Here is a 10,798-nt window from a genome sequence, read left to right on the forward strand (position 1 = left end):
TTCCTAATAATAAAATTTGTTATCCTATCGGTGGAAACAAAATAGCCGAAAGAAAAGAAACAAAAGATAGTGGTTCGGTTTTCTTGGAATTTAATTTATTCAATTTGTTAATCCTTGGTCGGCCATTACTAAAGAATCGTCTCACATGCTAATGCAAATCATTAATAATAAAGTGACAAAGAAAAATATATGTCTTCTTTATATGTTAAAAGGCAGAGAAACTAGAAAAATAAAACGAGTAGCATCAGTTATGTATTATGGGTTTTTGCTGTGATTATGGCGAGAGTTTTTGAAGATGGAGTTGCGGTGGATTGAGGTGGCACGATTGATTGTGGTAACAGACACGTACAACAATAAATGAATCAAATTTATATTGGTCTTTGGGGGTTGTTTTTCCCTGGTTGTTTGGGCGCATGTTCAAAAAGAAGCAAAACTTCTAAACTGTTAATTATGGTGGTTAGGTGGTGATTGAATTCGATGGTGTTTAAAGAAAATGGTGACGAATATGGTGTCGTTGGTGAATGAAAGTGATGAGGGTGAAAGTGGGTTTGTCAAGAGTGGTGTTTTCTCGGTTTGCAGGTGGTTCTTTTAATGGTGGTTATTGATTGTGATGTTTGGTTTTATCACGAAGAAGAAACAAGAAATAGAATTTATACCGGTTGTTTTGTGATGGTTGTTCAGTCTATAGCAGGTGTTTGAAAACAGAAGTGTAGCAGCAGATGTTGGTGTCGTTCACGATAGCCATAGGGGAGAGAGAGAGGGATGAGTGAGAGAGAAGAGTGAAGGAGATGGTGATAATCAAGTAAGTTTTGGTTTCGTAAATTTCTGTTTTAATTCCCATTAGCAGGAGTTAATAGTAGTTATATAAATGAATTAAATGAGGTTAAACGTATAATTGTAGCAGTATACTCATTTGTTATCTAGTAATAGTGGTCAACAGAATATTTCATGATCAGACAGGGATGAAGAAAAGAAGAGAAAGAAAAATGGAATTGATGGTGATGTGTAACAAATTTTTGTTATTTGTTTTGTAATGGATTTGAAGTCGACTTGTAACAGATTGGAGACAGGAAGGACAGAGTTCTCAATCACGAAGAAAAATAAAAGTAGATGATAACGAAAGCAAACAGATTTTGTATTTATCTGTTTTTTTTAATTCCTTCTCAATTGCATAAAGTAATATGTACTACGCGTAATTCTGTTTGGAATCGAGATTGAGATGGACAGGTAACAGATTGTAAATAGAAACAGAACTATGGAAAGATTGAAAAGTGATGCCATCAGTTTTAGCTTCCACAGATTGTATATGTACAATTAATTTTTAATAAATATAATGATAATAATAATTATTTTAATAATAATAATTATTTTAATAATAATGATAATAAATAATAATAATGATAATAATTATTATAAAAGTAATGATAATAATATGAAAGTAGTAATTAGCATTATAATGATAACTATAATCAATCTAACAATTTTAGTAATAATACTTATAAAAATAATATTGATAATAATAATCAAAATAACTATATATATATATATATATATATATATATATATATATATATATATATATATATATATATATATATATTTAAATTATTAATTATCATATTAATGATATTAATAATGATAATAATAATATTAGTCATTATAACACATTAGGTGTATCACTTTCATATCTGTATATTATATATAGTAATATTAATAATACCGATGTTAATATTAACCTCATTATTAATAAAAATGAAGGAATGATAATAATATTAGTATACATCTTTATTTTCAACTTGTAACCACATTTAATATATTAATATTACAATTTATTAATTATGTAATATTATATAATATATTGTAGGATATCATTCATGGAATAATTATACTTAATTATTTTGTATATTATTTTACCTATGTGATCCTTATAATTAACTTGTATTTTATTATTTTAATTTATTATATATATATATATATATATATATATATATATATATATATATATATATATATATATATATATATACCTATATTTATATATCTATATTAATATATTTATTTACAAACAATTGTTCGTGAATCGTCGGAAGTGGTCGAAGGTCATTTGAATATATGAAACAGTTCCAAAATTTTTGTGACTCAACATTATAGACTTTGCTTATCGTATCGAAACTATATAAAGATTAAGTTTAAATTTGGTCGGAAATTTTCGGGTCGTCACAGTTTAAATGAGAGAGATAACGGAAGTAAAAATATGACTTTTTACGCGTTATCACACAACTTCGTCGATGAAGATACAGTGAAGCGTTTGGGATTTTAACCTGAACATGGGATGCGATGAAGGTATTCATACCGGGTGGATGGCTAGGAATTGATTTCATGAGTGATGTATTCATACTTGGTGTTGGTGGTTGTAATATGGTTTTGGCATTCAGTGGCTTAAAACGTTAGGTGACATCATGTAAAAATCTGTTCATTTGCAAATGCTCTTTAAGAACAAGGATAAGAAAGTGCAATTACGTGGAAAGAAATAATCGGATGCACAATAGTTGGAGGGCAAACATCTAGCAAAAGCAAGCTTGAAAGCTATGTTTTTATGTGTGTATCCAACAACCTTGTCATCAATATAATTGGAGATTTGCTATTCGATTTCATTTCTATTTGTGAGATCCAATACTTATCTAGTGTTTCTTCGATTCATTCCAAGAGTTACACGTTAATGTCACCTTATTTTTTACTATTATTTATATTTATGTTTTATACGTCGTCATAATGATTACCCAATAAATGTAATCACATAAAGTAAAATTTAACAACTCTGACTCTATGTAGCCTAAAATATGAATGATGTAATCAACGTTGATTTTGTGCTACAAACTAAAGCTACATACCAAGTTTAAAATAATGAATCAACAAATTGATGCACATTCTGATTTCTGGTCTAGATCAGCCGTATTCTGTACTTGAGCCGCATACTGTAAGTTCCACAACACATCCTCAAAAGATGACCGATTTGCTGGTTCTGGTGATATGCATTTGTTGGTAATCGATATCACAATTGTTAAAGACTCTTGACAGCATGTTGTTAACACCACCGGATCAACAATTCTTTGCCTCCCATCTTGGCTTCCAAATGATTTCTACGAAAATGAAAAATAATAATTTCACTTTAGGCCAAAGAAGACAACATTTTATTGTATAGTTGATAATAATTGATGGCAAACATACCATTTCATTGAGCAAAAACGATTCGCCTTTGCCACTTACAATGGGCCCCACAAGTGATTCGAGCAATATGAATCCAAAATCATATACATCATCTGCCAACTTCTTTAAGTGCCTGCAACATACAAAAAACTCAGGGGAGGTGCTATGCTTGCATAAGTGTCTTAAACTCTGAATTTCGTAGTTTACAAAGTTCTTCGATGATTACTCCATTCGTTCCAGTTTTGTGTCTATCCTTATAAAAGCATACAACTTTAATAATGTGTGTTCATTAGAGTGTCGTCCAATTAAATTTAAAAAAAAAATCATATTTATTATTCCCTCCGTCCTACTCCGTCCTAAATAAGTGTCAACTTTCCATTTTAATTTGTCACAAAATAAATATATATCAAAAAATAGACAACAAAAATTACCTTTACTCATACATCTTTTTCATAAAAGTCTATGCCTAAAGCAAGGCAAAAGTGACATTTGACTTCCAAAAGGTGAAATTTTTGTACTTTTCTTAAAAATGTGTAACAGACACTAACAAGACATTTAATTTGGGACGGAAAGAGTATTCACAAATCTTTTTGATCAATCTGTAATATAAAGTGGACATTTGTTTTGGGACAAGCCAAATTGTACATTTACATTTACATTAGTACTAATGGAGTATATGAGATCGTAGTTTAGATGATTATATACCCCTAAACATAGAAATTGTATTCATTTTTTATAAATTTAGTCTCACTGTGATTAATTATTAATCTCCACTACTATTGTAAGTGTTTATTCATTCTACACAAAAAGAAATGAAGGTGATATTTACCATGATTTAGGTCCATCTCCTTTTGCCTACATCATGAAAATAAATAAATTTGAGTACAAAGATTTGATTCCAAAATCATAACATAATTAGTGAAGACGATATACCTCAAGTTGTTCTAGCTCTCCGGTGATAACAGACATTCCATAATCGCTCAGCTTTGCAATTCGATGTTTATCAAGCAATATGTTGTTTGTCTTTAAACGGTTACTAGAAGAAGCAGGAATCACACTTGTATGTAGAAAATGTACAGCTTTTGCAACTCCTATCAAAACTGCTAATCTGTCTGGCCATTTTAGAACCTGATCCGGATCCTTATCTGCATATGCCATTGAACGCCACATATGGCAAAAATATCAAATGATAAGGCACATAACAATTAAATCCTTTATAAACAATTAAAAAATGTATGCTCATATATGAATCTGATTATCAACCTTAAGGTTGTGAGTTCGAGTCCGGTGGTTAAATATTTGGAATTGGGTGTTTACTGTTCAAAAATAAAATAAAAATGTAGCAACAACCTGAGAGAAAAGCTCGAAAGTTTCCATTAGAAATGTACTCGTATACTAGAAAGATTCTACTGGAGTTCGAATCTTCTACTCCCCCATTGTGAATGCAATAACCCAAGAAACTAACGAGATGTGGGTGTCGAAGCTTTGAAATCATATCCAATCGAATTTTCAAGTTTCGTTTTGAGTATCTTTTGAACAATGAAAGTGAACGTATCGTGACATAGCTTCCGTTTTCTAATCTTCCCTTGTAAAGCTACAAAAATAAACATTAACTCAATATATGCAGTTAAAATAATTTGTAAGACAACTGCTTTCAATGGTACTTTTTCTGAGAAAATTGCGAATAATTTCAAATTTTGAGTTCAAATTGGTCTCAAAATTCAAACTTTATTAGCAAGTTGAAGAAAAGCTTGAAGATACCTTCCCAATAGAGCCTTCGCCCAAAAAAGCCGATTGATCAAAGTTGTCAGTAGCTTCTACTAAATCTTCAATAGAAAAAACTCGACACGATGAGGAAATTTGTAATCCTAGATCTGATACTTCAGAAACAACCCCTGAAAAAGCCATTAGTGCATTATTTTCATGCTGAAATTTTTAAAAAGGTAACCAACTTGACTAAAAATTCTATATATGGTAACTCTGTTTTCACCTTAAAAAAACCCCCTCAAAATGCATAAATATGTCTATTATAGATAATTTCTAACATTAATAGCCACTATGCAGTTGATTAGTATCATATCATATACTCGATCCAACAACAACGATACTCAATACCACATGCCAAAAAAATCTAAAGATGTAAACTTTGCGAACTACTAGCTTAAGTGAAAAAAAACATCGAGAGTTTGAAATGGGTTAAAACAAAGTTTGTTTAACATAAACAGGATTGAGATTGAATTAAAGTTAGTTATATCTCATGCAAGATTAAAAGTTAATAAGTGTAACTTACTAGTATCAGCAATATCTTCAGAAAATATCTCAATTGGTGCACTGTCCTCAACAAGTTTTGGTGCAGTATGCTTTAAAATGACTGTATCTCTTGGATAACGTCTTCTACGAACGATTAGTATCGCAATAACAAATAATACTAAAAAGATTGTCAAACAAACGACGACAACGATTAGAACCCACGAAGCTTGTCCCCAAACGTAGCGTTTCTTTGTCTTACTCACTTCTTTACAATCAGAAGCTTGATGGTTTCCATTACCAACAAAAAAGCAATTCCCCGTAAACTTGACAACTCGTTTGTTACTAGAAACCGTATCTAAACAAGAAGGAAGCCTACCCGTTAATTGATTACTAGAAATATCAACAAAACCAAGTTTGTTTCCACATTTTATCGAACTTGGAAGCGACCCACTTAACATATTTGATGCTAAATTCAAATAAGTAATGTTTGGCAACACGAACAAACTAGATGGTGGTGTTCCTACTAAGGCGTTTGATGAAACGTCAAGGTGGTTAAGTCGATTTAGGTTCCCAAACTCTTCAGGAATGTTACCTGAAAACGAGTTATTACTTAAAAGAACCGTAATCACTCCGTTTGGTAAGATTGGAAGTTCGGAATCTAGACAATTTTCCCTTAAATCTAGAAGTTGTAATTTGGATAAAGTACTCAAATCAGGTAATTTACCAGAAAGCTGATTTTGTGAAAGAACTAAATCTGTAATTGTTGTAACATTGCAGATTGAAGTAGGAAATTGACCCTTTAGCTTATTGTTCTTTAAGCTCAAAATGGTGAGGTTTGATAATGAACCAAACCAATCAGGAACAGATTCATTGAAGAAATTTGCATCTAATTTTAAAGCTTGAAGCTTTTGTAATCTTGAAATCTCATTAGGAACAGAACCAAACATAAAATTTGAGCTCATATCTAAGACTTCAAGTGAACTAAGCCTATGGATTTTATCAGGGAGTTGGCCCCAAATTCCTAAAGAGACTAAACTAAGAACCTTCAATGTAGGCAATCTTGTTAATGTAACAACGAACGAATCGATAGAGAAAGATTCGGATAACGTTTGATTTGGGATTGCAAATCCATGAAAAAGACTGAAATTTGGAAACTTGTCTCCCATGAGTTTAAGTTCAGTGACCAAGTTGTTTTCACATTTGATACTTACATGAAGACTTGAAGGAAAATTGCAAAAATCACCATTGTAATGTTCCCAATTGTCTAACTGAATTGGGTACTCCAAATGCTTTCTTAACTGAAGAAGAGTTCTAGATTGTGTTGTTTGGAATTCATGTGTGTGAGAGATCATGATAACCCATGTAACAAAAAATATGTAAAACAAACAACCCATTTCAAGAATCTTGAAACTAGATCAATGTGATTAGGCTAAGAAATTTGTTTTGAATTTTATTTTTTGTGAAGGTAGAATATGAATTAGTACAAAAGGTGTAAATATGAAATGTACAAAATGATAAAGATGTATGTTGAATGGTAGTTGGTATAGTTCCTTTTGAAGATTTAATGGGGTGTGTGTGTTTAGTGAGTAAAAGAAAAGGTAGGAATGGGTGTTGGAAATAAAAGCAAGAAAAGAGTAATGGAGGTAGTTGCAGTAATAATGTGTATGGAAGAAGAGAAGGAATAAGCAGAATGGATTATTTTGGGCAGGGGTGGCAGCATACAAATAAGTGCCACGTCATGCGTTTTTATTATAGTTACTCCGTATATTATAGGACAAATATCAAAGAAGAGATGTCGGTTGATTTATTATCTACTGTTTTGAACATGACATGCTTAGTTGGAAAGATGTGAGGATGTTGTGGTCATATATATTCACTATGTGTTATACAATATTGCATAAACTAAAAATGTATAATATATAGTCCCTTAAAATATTCCAGAATATTTACCCGATTTATGAAGTGACTTCGGAAAAATTTTACAGACCCGTATTTCATATTTCGGTTTGCTCCGTCTGCCCCTCGATATGGTTTTAAAAATAGGGTTCCTGTAATGCGGTTTGAGTTTCCGCATGAAAATGTGTATATGCATGGAAAATGATCGGATATGTGTGTTATTCTCCGTCAGTAATTCCAAATAATTGTCTTAAAAAAAATTTTACACCTTCAGTAAGTTAATAGAAAATAGAATGTATATTGTCATTATATTTCAATTTTGCTAATGTAACAAATGGGAGTAAATTTTTCAATTTTCAATGTATTTAAACTGAGTGGGCTAAAAGTATAATAAAATTTGATATAACACACGTTTTGAATTAGATTGTTCAATAATCCAACTATATCAAATACACATATGTTGTCCATGAAACATAATAAATCAGTCAATAAATGTCGTTAAAGAGTAGTAGGTCCCTACTGGATTTCAAATGAGAAAAAAAAAAACTATGCTAGATATTCGAGGAATTGTACACTTACAAAAGAATCCAAAGAATTTAATTGTTTGAGTTCTCTCATTCTTCTTTATCATTCCTAATTTTATTGGTAATTATCATTATGTAAAAAGGATTTGATAAAAATTATGTATTTGTAGAATTTCTCTAGACATTTTTTACTAAACTCCTTAGAATTGTCGTATAGACCGGTGATCCAGTAAAATTATCCTCCTAATGAAAGTCGTGAGGTACGAAATAAATCAAAACCACTGGATATGTTCAAATTGTTGTAAAAAATTGAAATCACTAACTAGCTATTAAAAGGAACTATATTGTTTTTACAAAATTGCAGTTCATATAAAAACGATATAGAATAGAAGGGATAAACTTAAAATTCGCTAGCATACAAGACTCTTTGCTATAATTACTCTAATGTGGAGGGAATGTACAAATTTTTTTAAGTGATATGAATGTCAATGTCTTGAAATAAAAGAGTATTTGTGATAATGTTACGATTGATGTGGTAAAATATAGCATTATTCACTGACAAAATAATAATATCGTTGATAGTTGAATGAAAATATTTCATTCAATTGTACTCCATTTAACCGTTAAGACAATAATGTCATTAACATTTAATGAAATACTCGGCGGCACAAATTGATATGGAACTAAATCAATCATCTTTATAGAGTGTCTATCGTACAATTCTAAAATTGATAAGAATTAGAAATAGAAGAGTATGAAAATAGTAAGGTTTAGTTGTGATCCGTTTAAACTATATTAGCCATATAAAGCAAAAGTCATTTATAAAATTTCTTCGAACTTGATTAATCGGACAATGTCTACGGTACAAATGCTCTTTCCTTTTGATGTACAGATTAATTAATAATGAGAATAATCAAATTTATATAAAATAAAAACAGTAAAAAAAACTAATATATTATGAGTCGATTAATAAAGCATGTGTCGAGCACGTATCTTCAAAGGAAATAAGCAATGACCATAACAAAAGTAGAAAGAAAAAAAAAACGGTTATTACATACTACAAACTGAATTAGTTCGTTCTAGTCATTCGTATCTTGTATAAATACTACTCTATGTTGTATAGCTTATGATTTATGTAGTGTGTAAACACTTTCTTCCTTTTCTTATGTAATCTCAACTATCAATTGTTTAATATCAATAAAAGTTCAATGTGATTCAATCTCAAGACTGATTCTGAATTCGAGGTCTTCAGGTTGATTTGAGAATTTCCTCGATCGTATTAATTCAGGAAGTTCATATCAGACTGAAGACCTCGAATTAATAATCAGTCTTGAAATTGAATTGAAATGAGATTTTATATAAAATAATTGATAATTGATAGTTCAAAGATGACGAAGAGAAAGAAGAAAGTGTTTACACACTACACAAATCATAAGCTATTTAGTCTTACAACTGAGAGTAGTAGTTATACAAGATACGAATGACTAGAACGAAGTAATTAAGTTTGGAGTATGTTTTGTTTTTTTTTTTTTTTTTTTTTAGCGAAAAAACGGAGAAACTTATATAAAAAACTAAGAAGGATCATAAAAAAAGAAACCTCCGTTCACAATGACGTTGTGAGAGATTTTGTTCATGGCTCGAATTCTCCTATGCCTGATGGTTTAATTGTAGGAAGTGTCCTTATTCCCACTCCCGATGCTCATGGTTCGCCCCCGGAGTTTGACAATTGGGTTAAGAGTTCGTCAATCGATTGTATGCTTCCGGATTCCAACTCTGCTGATGAGCTTGACGATGATTTGGATTTAATTGATTCCAGGTCAGAGGTATTTGTTGATGATGAAGTTGTCACAGGTTTGAGGTCCAATTGTGTCAAAGGTTTTGTTGGTTCTTGTTCAGGGTCGAGTTATGTTGATGGGACTGGGCCTTCGACTTCACCCCGTAGTGGGCCGAATCATTGTGGTGTTATTGGGTTGAAGGATGGGGTGGTGAAACGCCCTTGTGACTTTCGGTCCGTTTCGTCCAATATCGACTCATCTAATGGGGATAAAAAGGCTATCAATGATCCGTATGCGGCTTTCTATAATGCTATGGACAATATGGAAGGTGTTCAAAAAGGCGTAGTATCCGATTCTTGCAATCCACCCTCCGTTTCGGGGATAGATAGAAGGCCGAGAAATGAAAGAAAAAAGAAATTGACTCGTGACGAGGAGATGGAGGTGTTTGGCGACTTTATCAAAGACGCTTGAGCGTGTTTGTGGCGGTTTCTTTTTTGTCGTTTGAGGAATATGAATCTTAATCTTCCGCTATCCGGTTAGATAGATTTTTATTTTTTCGCTTGTTTTATTGTAGTCCTTTCTTTTTCATTGTTTTCATTGCGAGCCTTAGGTTGTTTTTGTTAGTTGTGCTCGGGTTCATTGGTTTGTAAGTTTGGAGTATGTAATAATTGTTTCTGTTACTTATGTTATGACCATTGAAAGGAATGTGCTCGACACATGCTTTATTAATGGACTCATAACATAATACGAAAATATCAAATATACTATAGATATTATAATCAGAATTCAAATTTCAATTTTCAGTTTTGCATAACCAAATATGGATTTCAAGGATACTAACTTTTAGAATTTGAAATAGTTAAAGAGAAAAGAAAGAAAAAGAAAAGGGTGTTTAGGAACCGAACACACTTTGGATTTGGGTGGATTTTAAGGATACAAATTTTTATAAAATGCCTCGTCGTCCTTTCATATAGGTGATAATAATTATGTTGGCCCCATTGTCTAACATAATTTTGTGGTGTCGCAAATTAAAAAAGAAAAACATATTATTATGTTTCTAACAGAATGTAACTGTCATGAATAAACTAAACCAATTGCACTTATGTTGTTTCACTTTACAAATATTCAGGGGAAGTAACTCTATAT

At 31.3% G+C, this 10,798-nt stretch overlaps 1 protein-coding gene across 1 annotated transcript; it reads right to left on the reverse strand.

The window, feature by feature from the left end:
• Nucleotides 1-2,808: 2,808 nt before the first annotated feature.
• Nucleotides 2,809-6,851, reverse strand: LOC139867665 (probable inactive leucine-rich repeat receptor-like protein kinase At3g03770). Its single transcript, XM_071856028.1, has 7 exons — nt 5,498-6,851; nt 4,969-5,102; nt 4,558-4,801; nt 4,141-4,352; nt 4,037-4,062; nt 3,229-3,340; nt 2,809-3,140 (listed from the first exon to the last, which is right to left on the reverse strand). Exons 1-7 carry the CDS (start codon nt 6,849-6,851, stop codon nt 2,910-2,912), a joined length of 2,313 nt encoding a protein of 770 aa, XP_071712129.1. The 3' UTR covers nt 2,809-2,909.
• Between the last annotated feature and the right edge of the window lie 3,947 nt (nt 6,852-10,798).

The sequence above is a fragment of the Rutidosis leptorrhynchoides genome, chromosome 9 (assembly GCF_046630445.1).
Source record: "Rutidosis leptorrhynchoides isolate AG116_Rl617_1_P2 chromosome 9, CSIRO_AGI_Rlap_v1, whole genome shotgun sequence".
Lineage (NCBI taxonomy): Eukaryota > Viridiplantae > Streptophyta > Magnoliopsida > Asterales > Asteraceae > Rutidosis > Rutidosis leptorrhynchoides.